The 15,986-nt window shown below is 41.4% G+C and overlaps 1 protein-coding gene across 1 annotated transcript; it reads left to right on the top strand.

Annotated features, from left to right (window-relative positions):
* Positions 1–2,390: 2,390 nt before the first annotated feature.
* LOC139290659 (glycoprotein endo-alpha-1,2-mannosidase-like protein) lies at positions 2,391–15,478 on the top strand. Its single transcript, XM_070912498.1, has 4 exons — positions 2,391–2,916; positions 5,178–5,287; positions 13,552–13,628; positions 14,842–15,478. The coding sequence occupies exons 1-4, from the start codon at positions 2,406–2,408 to the stop codon at positions 15,476–15,478; spliced, it is 1,335 nt and encodes a 444-aa protein (XP_070768599.1). The 5' UTR covers positions 2,391–2,405.
* Positions 15,479–15,986: the final 508 nt, after the last annotated feature.

Here is a 15,986-nt window from a genome sequence, read left to right as displayed (position 1 = left end):
CAGTGCGTTAAAATGGTAAATCGGTGACTTCAAGAAATAGAAAAAAACTTAATAAATACGCTTGTAAGCAGGTTTCCTGACCGGATAAGGATTATATTATAATGTAAATCACAACCTCCAACTAAAGCTTCAGGTTTACTGAAACAACTCTACACTGGCAACATAAAACAATTTGAACATATAGGGATCATCCGTAACACACCAATTTTTTAATTGATATAACCAGGATTTGTTTGTCCTTAAGTTTACGCATCTTTTAGTTTTTAATTGGTTTGTAAAATGAGATTTTATGATGAGATGCTGAGATGTAAGATGACCAGAGGTGTGTCCAATTGTGAGGCTTTTTTTCCCCTGTGGTATCTTTTAATCTGCAATATTATCTATATGCTAATGTTCCTAATTTAGTTTATCATGCGTTTTTGAAACTGTAAAAGTATCTCTGTATGTCTACTTGACGTTTTAAAATGATTTCGATGAGATGAGTGATTTTAACAAATAAGTCTGACGCAAGAAAGAAAGAAAGAGAAATAGCTCGTGCGCATAGGTCTATTTATTGTTGGTGCAGTTGGAGACAGATTACAATATAATGATATGAGCTTTAAACTCGTTTTTTTTTTACTTGACAGTAATAGATATTTTAGTTACTGTGACTTCTTTCGCTTTACATAATTTCACACACATTATACAATTTATAACAAAACTCCGTAATAGAGGTTACTTTATGTGTTCGTTTTCCTTTGGTTGCCAGCACCTTGGACAGCAATGTGCTCGACAGTGTGAAGAAGAAGTTTGTTGGACAAACGTCTGAAAAACATAAATTATCTTAGACTTTTTGAATTTTATATTAAATAACAAATAACTTAAAACGCCGGTTGCATGAGGATATACCAGTTTCTGCCCGGGCAACCTGCTTAGTAGACAAGGAAAACCATCTAATGAAGTAACAGCAAATCAGATCATTTCCAATGGAGGAGTCAGTGCCTCCCAAGGGAGATTGTGTTGGCCGGAAGCCAAGGCGTCTCACTGCTGGACTCGAGCCAAGGTGCAACAAGCTAATGGACTGCAAAGATGGCTGTCTCTTGTTCTGACCTTACCGGGAGCTCTATTACATCAATTTAGGCTATACTCCTCTCTGTAAGCACGCTCTCCCCCCTTCATGTGAATGACAGCAAACAGCAGGAGGTCCCTTTGACGACATGTTGCTTTCTTATAAACCTTCTAAGCCCCTTAATTTTGTTAAAAGTATAATAAATGGTCTAAAATGAATGTCATATTTTGCTTTAAATCAAAAAGAAATAAATAAGAAAATAATTATTATGAGAAATTAAGATTTCGCTACACTGGTTTACCCTGACTTCCCGGCTCTCCCAATTAAACTCATCACAACACTAGAAATCTAAGGTGCCTTGATTTCCGGCAGTACCAGAAGGCAGCATGGTGAAATCTCCTTGTGTTATGTAAATTGACCACCAGATGGCAGTATAACTCTGAACTCACCGTGCCACAGAGTCAGGCAGCCAAACCCTGGAGTTTGAACTTTAAAAACAATATTACATAAACACCATGGGTCTGAGATTAGACCCAGACTCATGGTGATGTCACTTCTGACATAATGACGAGACTATAGCCTATCTTGAGCTTTGTTGCTGATCTGCAGACAGCATTCATATGATGATTTACTTTCTTAAACGTTATATTTCTATCCGCGCAAGGCTCTGCAGCCATGCATGCACAAATAGACAAACCAGAGATCAGACGAGTCCCGCCTCTTTGATACCCAAAACGGACTGTGCAGCTAAAAGGGAAACCAACCACGGAGGCTGGGAAACCCCTCGGGACACCATCACCGGAGAGCATCACTCCGCAGCTCGACGCCGGTCATGTGTCCGGTGTCAGGTGGATGGATCAGCTTCTGGGCGGGACTCGGCAGCCAGCTGGAGGACTCAGAGAGTGACAGTTTGGGGATCAGTGAGCGAAACGTCTTGAACGATTCAATACGACATTTCAAGCAGTTCTCCCAGAAGCGGAAGGGAGAACACGTTAATAGAGGTTATTCTCAGTGTATGAAGCAGAAGAAGCGCTTTGGGAAGTGAGTTTCTGTTGCGGTGATAGCTCACAGGCTATAATACGAAGCCCGGCAGAATGCAAAACATGAGGCTGCAGACTAAAGTTAAAAATCTCTCAGCCAGCTGCTTCAGGTAGTCTGCTGCGACTGGACTGCAACCATGTAGCCACTTTTTAGTCATGAATTCAGAAGGATATGCCATTTGCAGGACACTTTGAAGAGTAGCTCGCAGGTTGTGAGGTGAACTCTCCGTGGGGAAAGCAGAGACAGACAGAGAGAGGTTTATTTGCGCTCCTGGTCCCGTCCAAGCCGTTTGCAGCTCCTGCCGCTCCAGCCAAACATGGCCAGACTACGGAGGAAAGCTTGCATCGCTCTGTTCCTCTTTACGCTGTTCGTCTTTGGGACCATGATGGGACTGAGGACCCTGAAGCCCAGTGACGGCTTCTCGGATCTGGCTCCGGGCTTGGAGATCCTGCCAATGATAGGGGGGAAGATGGACCGGCGCTCCGTGTCCCGCGACGCCACGGCGTCCCCGGGTCAAGCCCGCCCGGCTGGCAGCAACACCAAAGCAGTTTTGTCCAACTCCGGCCCTGAGGGGACCATATTTTATGATGTTCATATTTTTTACTACATCTGGTACGGCAACCCACACCTGGACGGCAAATACATCCATTGGGACCACATCCTGGTTCCGCACTGGGACCCCAAAATCGCATCCAGCTACCCGAGAGGAAGACACATGCCGCCCGAGGACATCGGCTCCAGCTTCTACCCCGAACTCAATCCGTACAGCTCGAGGGACCCGGACGTGCTGGAGTCCCACATGGAGCAGATCGGAGCATCTGCAGCAGGTACAGTTCAGAGATTCCCTTAATTTCTTGGAGAGAGATAGAAAAAAAAGAGCTGAGTGTTGTTTTTCGTGCTCAGCAGCTGCACAGAAATCTGGCCTCTATAAGCACGAAGCTGCCTCCTTTTCGCTTGAGGGGCACAAAACATTTTCAGCACCACACATCCACTGGACAGCTCCCCACGCGCTCAGCTCAAAGTCCCCAAATATCTGCTGCTGCGCTTTTTCCTGCAGCACACAGAGAGAAACTTAATGACTTTAAAAGCTCCAGTAATCAAGAGATCAGCCTGTTAGGTCTTTATAAGCAGAATACCTTCCTGACTATCACCATTTCAAAACTCATTCAGGAGTGTGGTTCAATTTAGTGTGTTTTTTCAACACAGCATGTCCCTTAGGGCTGGGTAATATGGTTGAAATCAATATCAGGATATTTATAGGTATATATTTTAAAATATTGATATTGCAAATACCACATTTAAAATAATCAATGTGACGTTTAATGCAATGGACTGTTTCACTTACATGCTTTTCATAAAAAAAACAACTATGTAATGTAATGTAAAAGAGAAACTTGAGAAGCTAATTTTCTCTGTTCTCTGGAATAATTATTTCAACAGAATTGGGCAAAACAATAACACAATGTGGTCATATCATTAGGATACATTTCCTCTGAGAGTCAGTAAAAAGTAACAGCAAGAAAAAAACATTTACAGTCTGAATTGAAATAGTCTAAATTTGAAAGGTGTGTAATTATCTACAGTTAAGTTGGATTGTGTGCTGCAGATTTAAATAAAAGAAAAGATGCACAGTATCACCCAGTCCTAACATCCCTTATTTCTGTTTTATCAGTTTTTTGGACATCACATGAAATATTAATAGGTTTGTTGTTAGTCTTTTCAACAACTTGTATGGCTTCCCTAAAGGACAGCAGAGTCCTGTCGCCTGGTGTCGAGTAACAGCCCGGAGTGTCCAGCCATCAGCAACCTACACATGATAGGCCCTGATGTTTCTGTCCAGCGGCTCAGTATGTTATTGTACACCATCCGGAATGATGACCAGACCATCCATTCCCTTTGAAACCTCACCGCCTTGTCAGATGGATCATGGGAGTGCCACCTCATAATGCTTAGTTAAAACAGTCCATTTAATTAGACACCACAGCCAGCCAAACTCTAAATAGTTCCACTTGGTTTGATGACTGATTCACCACCAGTTCACAGAGGCCCATAAATAAAGTGGATAGCTGTGGCCATATTCTTAATACATACAGACATAGTGGAGTATTCTAATCTAATAGTCCCCACAGCTCCACAGCAAGCAGACAAGTTTAATGAATTAGCTCTGAGTGCATATCCGATGTGCCAGATCCTCTCTGGTGCCAGGCACCACTGTGGCTGATATGAAGCTATTTCTCAGCCAGCATCAGAGCATGAGGAAGCATTTCTCTGCTGGAATTTATGAGGTGTCACACACTCGAGCTGTCACACACTCGAGAGAGATTGCCACTAAACAAGATGTAATATATAGTCCAAAGATGACAGGTGCATATTCATCAATCAGGTGCAGGATATTGGTGATGGGCAGGTAGGCATTCAGATAAAAACAACCAGCTCTCCTCTCTTACTGAACAGGCCTGCCGAGCACAGGTCCAGGGGCCCAAGGAGCCAGTGGGCCACTGGACAAGAGCGACTGTTCAAAGTAAATGTCAGCATTTCTTGTGGTCAAGTCAATTAAACGACCACAAAGGGACGCAAAACAACCACAAAGAAATGCAAAACAACCACAAAGAGAAGAAAAATGACCACAAAGACGCACAAAACCACCATAAAGGGGTGCAAAACATCCACAAAGAAACAGCATCTTGCCACAAACCTTGCCAGCATCTGTCTGAGTCCTGTAAAAGACGTGCGGTAATTACCCTAATGGATTACCAGGGAACATTTTACAGCATGTTCAATAAAAGCGCAACTGAGTGTGTTTATTCAATGGTCTCAGATGGTTAAAACTGTGTGAAGGGCTGCGTGAAAACCTCACAGTTGATTAATGAAAGCAGAAGTTTCACAGCACCCGTTTCTCCCCACAGGATTGTCAGCACTTCTTACAATCAGCATGAAATCCATACATCATTTCAACAATGTATAACGTTTTAGAGGTTCATATGCATTTTGGACATATGTTCTCAGCCATAGATGCTCTCTGAGGTACTAAACGGTGTCTTTTGTCCAGGATGGATGATCAGACTCATGACTTTCTGTGTGTCTCCAGGGGTTCTGGTCCTGTCCTGGTATCCTCCCGGCCTGGCTGACGACAATGGGGAACCCGCTGAGGATTTGGTACCAGCCCTATTGGATGCTGCATATAGACACAACCTCAAGGTAAAAGGCATCAGCACATTTTGGAGTGTGTGTGTGTGTGTGTGTGTGTGTGTGTGTGTGTGTGTGTTTGAGAACTGAATCAAAGTGGAGAAAGAGTCCAAAGCTCGAAGAAGAGCAATGAATCAAATCTATTCAGCTCAATTTTTACTGCAAGTTGTCGCAGGAAAAGTGTGTTGATTGTTCAATGATTTGTCCATTGTAATTGTTGATAGAAGAGTTGCAGTTGAAACAATACACAATCGGACAATAGACAAAACAATACTAAAAACACATAAAAGAATGATAATAATAACAATACTAAAATAGGACTAAAAGAACAGACAATTAAGAATAGAAGCATTTACCATAAAGTTTCTCTTGAATTCTGTGAGAGATATTAGATTCATCAATTTAATTTCCTTTTGCTGTTCCAAGTGGCTGGAGCAGAAAACATAAAGGCTGTCCTTACCATCTCTGTCCGTACAGAGACGGACAGCAGATATGCAGTACAGTGTGTATTGTAATCTCAGATAATGATTGCAAGATGAACTCTGTTAAATAAATGTGCAGAGATATGAATGTAATTTGCCCGCAACAGCTTTATAAATGAAAATATACCAGGGACTCGACATGCACAGAGATGGCCTGCTAACTCTGGAATACAAGGCACAAATGATGAGTGTGTGGTTTTAACGTGGTTACAGATCTCAGTGCGCTATTATAAACAGTCCAACATGCAGAAAGACACTGTGCTGATGCACTGATATACAACAAATCACCAGAATCAAGAACCTGTGAAAAGATGGCGTCGACCAGTCTTCTCCTGGCTTCAAAAGACACAAGACAACTTCTATTGTCTTCCCCTGAGCTCTAACAATGTCCACAATGTCTGTAGGCAGACAGATTAGCATTGACATCAACCTAGTTTTATCTGTATGTAGTACTACTCGAGTTGAGTGAGCTGAGACTGCAAAATATTAAAGGCGGACTGTATTTATGAAGTGTATCTGGGAAAGAACATCCACTTAGCAATAGGATTAGTTTCATGCACATTAACACCCACTTTATTTTCGTAAAGAGAAAATAAAAGCAGGCCAAGCACAGAACCTTGAGGCACTCCATTAAGCCAGCTTGAACTCTGCTCATTGACTTCACACACTGCCAACTAAACGAAGCTACAGAAAGGTTACGACTGACACAGACAGCGTGCTGTAGGGTAGTATTAAAGTAGGCTAATTGTGCAAACCCTCCAGCTTGTTGAACTCAAATGTCAATGTCTGTAGAGATGCCCATTATTTTGTTCCTGAATGGTTTCCAGAATATGAATCAGGCTGAGGTTCGATGCGTAAATATGACTGTCTGTCCATTAACTCTCCATCCATTCATCTCACTAAGAGCACATTGACACAGGAGCAAGAAAAAGGATTATTGATGCTTCACAGAGGTGAACAGAGAGCTTAACACCGCTCAGGAGAGTAATGTCAAACCGGCCATTGTGCTGTGGTGAGTTATACACAGAAGCTGCAGTTTCTAATTGTCATAGGAGAGAAAGATTGAGAGCTGTTTAACTTGTTCTGCTGTCTCTCATAAAGCTGTCTGTGCTACTCAGGGATTTGACTCCGGATGTTTGCAGCTGCAGTGACATCTCCAGCATTAGAGCAAAAAACAGGTCAAAGAGCTGCTGCTGCTGCTGGATCAGTTGTTCAGTGAGCCCTGAATGAGCTCGGGAGCATATCAGCAGGGTGGAGAGGTGGGGGGTAGCAAAACCACACAACCAATTGCCAATTAGGTTGGAAAATGGCACGTTGAAGGAAATAACTGCTGTCCATGTTGGTCCCTCTGCTGTCTGTCACTGTATCGAAGGCTTATTAAACTTTTAGAGGGAGGGCCTCCTAGTAATGCGATACAGTTCATGTCAGATGTTCTCCAGATAAAGATAAAGAGGGAGGGTAAAGAAAGATAAGAGATTTGATAGCATCACTGTCAGTTTTTGATTAATACAATGACGCACTGATCAGAGTTAGAGGTGTTTGTGGGACGTCCCCTGTTAAAATTCTATAAAATGAGAGTGTAAAGGGGATACATCATGTGTTCATGTGCATATTAAAAGCTACTCAGAAGCCAAAGTGAGCCTTCTTTCCGTATGAATTTGAAATTACGTATACGAGAGACATGCCTGTAAGAGTTTTCCTATGTCAAAGCAGGTACCATTAATAATACAGCAACAGCATTTGTGCAACACACTACATGTTTGAGCAAAGAAAAATCGACCAGCTGACATGCCAGGAACCAGATAAAAGCATCAGCATTACTATAAGGTTTTGTTTGAGTTACTATTACTTTTAGAGCTGAAATTATTAGTTGATCAGTCGACGAGTGGATCGACAGAAAAATAATAATTTTGATAATCATTCAACAATTTTTCAAGCAGAAATAGTCAAAAATGCCAAAGTACTCTCTTGTTCTAATCTCTCAAAAATGATGATTGCTGCTTTTTTTGTCATATATCATTGTAAACTGAATAGGTTTTGGAACAAAATGATACATTTTAGGATGTCACCTGGAAGTTGCATGGGCATTTATTTTACTATTTGTTGATATTTACATTTTCTTTTTAAATCACCAGATAATTGATAAGGAAAATAATTGATAGTTGCAGCCCTAATGATGTTAATAGGAAATAAAATGTTAAACAGGAGCCACAGTATTGAGAGTTCTTATGTTTCATCTTAGCAGACCACCCAATTCACTTAAAGGAGGAACATTTGTCTTGCATTTGAGAGATGATAAAAACATTGTGGGGGAAAAAAACATCACTACTGTTATGGAATTTTCTATCTTCATCCTCTATCCTCAAGGGGTCAGAAACAGGGGTCACTTGTGTAGAAAACTGAGCTTTGAGGTCAGTACGAGGTTAGTGATAGATCTCAGTGGAGGAGCCACTGTCTGCCTCACTTGAGAGCACCAGAGCAGCTGTCTGTGGTGTTTGGGAAAGACAGGAGCCATTCATGTAAGGAGAGCCGCGTTGCTGTAGCAACCAAGGACAGAGGCTGTGGCTGCTTGAACTCCGTAGACACCAGAAGATAGACGAAGAAGTGCAGCTCTGCTGACAGAGAGGTCAGAATGTGCAGACATATCCTACACTATTATGGGTAAACATCTTTCCTTATTTGGAGGACTAATACCTATTAGACTAATCTACACCTGTTGTTAGTGCATAGAGGTTGACCATCTCTGGGCGTGTGATAATGTAGCCTGTTCATTGAGGGTTTAAAGTCTGACCACAGGGGACCTGAACTTCAGAATTCATATTTCTGCACTGAAGTCAGCAGGTTACACATGTACTGTGTGTATATTGTATTTTTATAAGCCTATTGAGGTATGTTCCTATTTTAATGTACAGGAACAAAAATAACCCATAATTGATCTATAAGGAAACAAGTTGTATTTACAATTTTGCTACCAAAGTTATCACCAAGGTTAATTACAAAACAAAGCAGTTGGAATGATCATTATTGTAACACGCTTCATTATAATGTCTGTGTTTGAATCCTGATGTGAAGACAGAGAGAATTTATTTCCCAGCAGCGATGTGACACATATTGGTCCTTCATATGAACAGCCCTGATGAGAGGCAGGAGGTTTGTCAGGCCAGTCTGTCACATTTGATATCACGTTTGTTTAGTCTGCTGTATGGCTGCAGGCAAAGAAACAATGTATCTCCGCGAGGGCAAGACGAGAACGGCTGTATTAGACATGCAACGCTGAGCTGATAAGGTTTTACACATAATGCTGTCAGGAGAGAAGCTAATAGATCGAATGGAATGCCATGCTTTATTGTCATCAGGGAGCCAGCAAGCATGACATTGTCATAAAAAGCGTGAAGGTAGCGTGTGTAAAAACAGGCCGTGACATGCTTTCTACAAATCAACTGAACATTTCAGCATCTTATTGAAATAAAAGGGGAGTGCTTTTCCTTGTGTCTTATGAAAGCACTTAGACGATCACAGTCAGAGAACAGAACTGAGAAAGAATGAGAATAAAATGATTCTGTGTGCAGCAGCATGTTGAGTGCAGTATTTCCAAGCATCCCCTTCCAGTTCTCCTTGTTTTTGATGAACTCCTCCCACTCCCTCTGCACAGAAGGACATTTATCTTTGGAGTGCTTCTTCTTGCATAATTTCAGCAAAATGCTGACAAGGTAAAGAACTTTGGCTCTCATCATTTGGAACTCTAATGCACATTTTCTAAAGCAACAACCTTAAAGAAAGTCTTTGCTCTTTTCTACTCAAAGGCAGGCTAAAAGGAGGAAGGGAAGCCCAAGTGAGGAGGACAGATGGTCCCACAGGAGCAGCGGCCACAGCCAAAAATGTATCAGATCAGGATTCAGGAAACACACATATCTGCAATCTGCTTTCAGTAGCAGAGTGGCTACCAGCCAATCTGAGAAGCGCTCGTGACGATACATAAGGATTTTTGTTTTGAAACATCGGCCCTTGGAGAGTCTGTATAAAAAAAATAAACTACAAAAATAGCATTTTATTAGATAAGACAAAGACAGAAAACACCAGGAAGAATGAACTCTTCTGCATGTCTTTTATTCTGTGGAAGAGGAAAAGGATACCTGTCCATATGCACTGTTTTCTATCTGATATCTTTGTCCTTTCTTGTCCTGTGCCGTCTTGTCTTGTTTGTCACAGCAGCGCTCAGTGAGCTGGGCACTCTTCCTAACTAACTGCTTGACAGAGCAATCTAAGACAGCTTGTGATTGAGTCTCTACAGTGGTTTCATGAAGCTCAGTGGGGCATGAATATGGCATTAACCTTTCAGGATTCATGGCCAGAATACTCTATAAGGGGCCCCCCGGGCAAAAACTTGCTCTTAGGCCCCTATTGACCCCAAGAAATAATGAAAAATGCCAGTTTATAATTTCAGACAGCTCAAGTAGATGTATTCATATTGCTTATTTTATTCAAATAACGGTCAGAAATCCAAATATATTTGTTTTATTGTATGACAGAGAAAAGCATAAAGCCGACAAGCCGACAATAAGACAGAACAAGTGTAGACTGTAAAAACAACAAAAAAACACTTTAACAAGTTGAGACCAAAGAATGTGAGGAAAAAAATGTAGTGAATGAAAATATAATAAAACAGATATTAAAGCTATAATAACAGTAATATTAGTGAAATAGAAATGAGATTAAAGAACTAAATAAAATACATTAAAAAGACAAAAGAAAAATACAAATGATGACAATGAAATACAATAGAATACATTTAAAAGCTATAATAATAGTAAAACAGAGTTCTTTGGGTAAGGCTGCACAGGAAAGCAATGTACTCTTTATTATATAAGTTGAACAGCATTTCAGAAGCACCCACACACAGCTCGTGAATCCTGTATTTTGAACGGCAGAGTTGGAGAGCAGATCACATGGAGCCTCCACAGAAGTGCTGCCCCTCGACCTCGGCTTGAAGTGGAGCTGAAATAGTCCTTCTGCCCAGGGGAGGGTGGGGGCGGTTAGGTGGGGACAGGGGGGAAGCTGGGGATTGGAAGCTGGGTGCAGGAGGGAGGGAGCAGAGGGGAAATATGCATCATGGGTCCCATGACTCAGTTTGCCTCTCTGAACAATCTGCACCCTGAGGGACTGTAAAAGTTCTATCCAGTAAGTAGGCCATGTAGCTGCATGTACACAGGGGAATAAGGCCCATGGGTGCCCTATGATGGCTTCAGCCACACTTCCTAGATCCCAGATGCACAGAATAGCTACATTCAGTGCTACATGACCCTCCATTATTGTGAGTGTCCAGTGGCTTTGACCACAGAGTGAAACTGACACTCTTGCATAAGAAAATGTGCTCAGCTTTTTTTAAATTGATCTAATTGTTGTAAAGGTCTGGACCTTTTATCTTTTTGTTGGCTCATGTCCCTCTGTTAGTGCTTTCTGCATGACATGGCACTAAATTCTACTCTGCTCTGCATAAATCATGCCAGGGTTGTTCCAGGCTGATGCTGTCAATGTTTATGAGGTATTAAAATGCGTTGACTCTGTCTCATTTACTCCTAAATTACCACAGAGTAATGGGCCAGTGTGTTTGCAAAATGAGCTTTCTAGTGGCCTGCGCTCTGCAGTGAACAGGAGACCATAACAGCTTTTTCTCCCCCTCTGTAGATGATAATTATGTGGCTTCACATCCTCTAATACCTCTCAAAATAAGTTCATATTTGATCTCACTTTACATGGCTGTTACTTTACAGGAAGTTCAGAGAGTTATGGCTTCACAAACACTGATTTCAGGCTACGATTTACTCAGATGGGCAGGATTTTTCTCCCTCTGTCTTTCTTAAAATTGATATTTTGCCAGCAAAGTGCATCTTAAACCCTCTAAATGTATGTTTTGTTGCACATAAAAGCACTTAGCATCTCCATTAGTGGCACAAATGGTCCTGTTTTTCTTGCCTCGAGCTGACAGTATCTATAGACATTTTCAGTTTAAAACAATTTGCTAGGCTTTTGCCTATTCCAAACATCACTTTAATCCATTAGTACACTTTGGGTCAATGTCACAGTGACACACTCAGTGCCGCCAACAGTCCTTTTTCCACAGAAAAACTCCAGTGCAGTGTGCGCCATATGCTTGCAATACAGCTTCCCTTTAGTAAACATTTTAACAGGCACACACAAAATACATATACCAGAGATTAAATGTGGTGAAGGAAATGTTTTCATCATTGTGAAGTTCTAGATAGTGATATGATTGTGTCAGTGATGCTGCTTTTTAGCCATGCTAACAGTGTGGCTCTACGGATGGCAATGTCAGTCTGTCGGTCAACCACTTTGTTCCAGACTGAAATATCTCAACAACTATAAGATGGATTGCCATGATATTTTGCACAGACATTCATGGTACCCACAGGATGAATCCTAATGACCTTCATGATCCCTTGACTTTCACTCTAGCGCCAGCAGCAGGTATTTGTGGTTTTAAGTATGAAATGTCTCATCAACTATTAAGTTTTACCATGAAATTTACACACATTCATGTCTCCCTCCGGATTAATTGTATTAATTGTGATCACTTAACCTTTTTCTCTAGTGCCACCATCAGGTCCAAATGTTTACTTTGGTTTATGGCTAAATACCTGAAAGAGGAATTCCCTTCAGCCTCAGCTGTACTGTGTTTGTACTGTGTTGTTTTGTTAGCATGCTAACGCACTTAACTTGGATGGTGAACAAACCTGCTTAACATCAGCAAGTTAGCGTTGAGCTCAAAGCCTCACAGAGCTGCTAGCATGGCTGTAGATTCTTAGTCTTGTTCAAGCGAAATACTGGACTAAACACAGACTTTCATTAGGTTTTATCAGGGATAAGACAGGAATCATACAGTATAGGCTACGTCAGCCTTCTGTGGCTCACTCAATGACATGTTATATCCATGTAGTTCCTGCTGGCCTCCATCATCTTAAAAAGCCCTTTCCTTCACATTGTTCCCCATGGGTGTCCACTGCTGAGAAGAAAAGTGTTTCACTTTTATCATACATTATTCAAAGTCGCCGAATTCTCTGGCCATGCTTTGAAATATTAAACTTAAGCACTTTTTGTGTACGTGTCACTCCAGGCCCCTTGTTCTTCTGCTGCTTTTGTTCATCAATTGCAAATACCTGTGTCTAACTGAGCCATTAACTGAGAGTTACAAAAGTATCCACTTAGGGGAAAAACAACTCCTACAGTGTGACAGAATTTGTCATGAAAGACTGAAAACATTGTTCTTTATCGTCGCATGCTGTCCAAAAGCATCTGCTTGAATGGCTAACAGTGGTGTGCGGTTCTAGTGTTATACTTCTTTATTCATAGGTTTTTAGGAAGCCTGTAAACAAGTAAAGTCTTCTGTAACATGGTAGTAGGGTAGAGAAACAGATGCCTAATGTCATGCTATGCTTTAGGGCCACACAAGGTCAAAATGCTGCATGACTAATTTGTTTTGCACAATTAAAACGGTAGAACTCTTTTTCTTTTCTTTTTTTGAGGAGGAATCGGTGGTCAGCTGTCACAACCTTTGGATATAATATGTATTTTCTTCCTGGAAACTTCTCAAACTTTATTTAGAAACCAGAGGGTCATATTGTTGCATTTGTCAGCCCTCTATATGAGAAACCAAATGCTGATTTTATGTCAATACTTGATAAGGTCATCTGTGAGTGCTGACTGTGGTATCTTTTTTTAATGGCAGTAAAGTGATGAATGGAAATCAACAAGGCGAGTGTCTCTCTGTTTTCCTAGGTTGCATTTCACATCCAGCCATACAGAGGACGAAACGACCAGAGTGTGCATGAAAACGTCAAGTACATCATTGACAGGTAGGCACTCGTTTGGCTACACTTCTCCATCACCGACTCAAATTAAATAGAAAACCATTAACATTTCATGCACAGTTGAAAGAGCAGTAGTTACAAAACGGAAATACTTGTAGAAAGCATTTCTGATTATATAAAGCCAGTTTCATGACTTATGAATGAGTTTTTGAAGCTAATGTTATTTTTCTAACCTTTAGTATTGAGGTTTCTCTGAAAAGGAACGCCTGTCAAGTACATACAAACTCAAAAGCCCAAACCACCCCAAAAGATTAAATTTAAACAACAAATAGCAAGAAAATCTTCATATTTGATTGGTTTGTCTGGTCTTTGAGTCACCCACTGGTCAGGTTGTCATTGTCAGTTATCCTCTGACATTTTCTCTAGCACCACTATTTGGTCATAATTTTCCTTTGACCAACATTACTGTCCCTGACAAGGTACAGTTATGTAGTATTTAAACCTGCAGTAACTGATTTTTTTTTGGTCCCTTAGGGGCAGCAGAAACAAGTTGTGAACACAACATTGACGTTTCCTCACCTTTGAAGTTGATATAGTGAACTTTCACATCCAGCAGTTGTGGAGCAACTTTATCAGTCATTTGGAGTCTCTGACCACCTGGTCAACATATTTGGCATCTTTAGAAACCTTTGTTTTGTGGGTTTTGAACAATATTTGGCAGATTTTTTAACAACTGGCCCGTATGGCCAATACCTTGTTAAGGGATTTATTTACCATCAAGCCACAATATCCACTTCTTGCTAAGAAATATCATAAAGAAGAAACTTATTCAGAATCAGAATCAGAAATACTTTATTGATCCCCGGGGGGAAATTAGACAAGTTACAGGTGCTCACATTCAAGAATAGAAAAGTAGGATGGAGTTAGAAATGAGAAGTCTGTAAAAATACAAGATATAAAAAAAGAAAGATCATTCAAGAACATTCGTGCGCCCCAGAGGATAAACCCTATCCATTTTCAACATGAGCTTTCCTCTTGTGTTATCCTCATGTCCCACAGTCAGCTTGCAAATTTTAAAGACCCCCATGGTTTTCAAAGTTTACGTCAAGCCTTGTAAAATCATTCGTTTGCTGCGCGTTCCTGTAAAGAACATTGCAGCCTCTTGACTTAATCAATCAACTAATCATCAATCAAAAAAAATCATCAATTGTTTCAGCATTAACTTTGTTATTATTTCAATGTATTATTGTCTTTAAAGGTATGGTGACCACGGAGCCTTCTACAAGTTCACTTTAAGCACAGGGAAGAGTCTTCCTCTATTTTACATCTACGACTCCTACCTAACTCCACCAGAGTCCTGGTCTGAATTTTTGACTCCCACCGGCTCCCACAGTGTGCGCGGCTCAGCCTACGACTCCATCTTCATTGCCCTGATTGTGGAGGAGCGCCACAAGTACGACATCTTAGCAGGTGGCTTTGATGGCATGTACACTTATTTTGCCTCCAACGGTTTCTCCTTCGGCTCTTCTCACCAGAACTGGAAGGCCATCAAAGCTTTTTGCGACGGCAACAATCTCCTCTTCATCCCCAGCGTTGGACCTGGTTATATCGACACCAGCATCCGGCCGTGGAACAACCACAACATGCGCAACAGGGTGAATGGCCGCTACTATGAGACGGCCCTGCAGGCAGCACTGAATGTGAGGCCGGAGATCGTCACCATCACATCTTTTAACGAGTGGCACGAAGGGACACAGATAGAGAGGGCGGTGCCCAAAAAAACGGTGACCCGTGTGTACTTGGACTATCAGCCACATGGACCAGATCACTACCTGGAGTTGACCCGCCGCTGGGCGGAGCAGTTCAACAAAGAGAAGGAGCAGTGGCTCATGTGAGCTTTCATCAAACTGACTTGAAACAGCATGCTCTAGTGGATGTGTGTGTACACATGACAGAGACAGAACAAGAGAGAGTGAATGTAGACATTGATCAGTATTGATGTGAGTGCTTAAGGACATGCTTTAATTGACCAGATGTGAGAGTATATTTGTGAGCACATGCTGATCTGCCAGAATAGGACACTGTGTTGGTGGTGTGGCTGTCCTGGTTGAGTTTTTGGGTAAAGCAGCATTAAAGGGTTATTCTGGGGAATTTTCTTCTGTTTTCCATTGACAGCCCAGACTTCTAAAATGCTCTGTCGGCCTGTTTCTAATCAATGTTCACTGAATGCTACTTAATGAACAATTGTTTCAATTGCGTAAGGGCCTCTGCAGTTAATAGAATTGAATACAATTTTTGCTTTCATGCACAACAGGTTCCCAAACAGAATGAGACACTAATGTTGATCTTCCCTTTACCCCGTTAAAATGGTGATGACATGGTGCTTTAAATGCTGTAAGCAGG

The sequence above is a fragment of the Enoplosus armatus genome, chromosome 9, assembly GCF_043641665.1.
Source record: "Enoplosus armatus isolate fEnoArm2 chromosome 9, fEnoArm2.hap1, whole genome shotgun sequence".
Classification (NCBI taxonomy): Eukaryota; Metazoa; Chordata; class Actinopteri; order Centrarchiformes; family Enoplosidae; genus Enoplosus; species Enoplosus armatus.
Note: the sequence above shows the minus strand (reverse complement) of the source record. Positions and strands in the feature narration are given on the sequence as shown.

What these genes read in the sequence shown, in the direction of transcription:
- LOC139290659 (XM_070912498.1), top strand. Translation starts at nt 2,406, where the DNA reads ATGGCCAGACTACGGAGGAAAGCTTGCATCGCTCTGTTCCTCTTTACG. An exon ending in GATCGGAGCATCTGCAGCAG is followed by an intron (nt 2,917 to 5,177) that starts GTACAGTTCAGA and finishes GTGTGTCTCCAG; the next exon opens with GGGTTCTGGTCCTGTCCTGG. An exon ending in GTCAAGTACATCATTGACAG is followed by an intron (nt 13,629 to 14,841) that starts GTAGGCACTCGT and finishes TTGTCTTTAAAG; the next exon opens with GTATGGTGACCACGGAGCCT.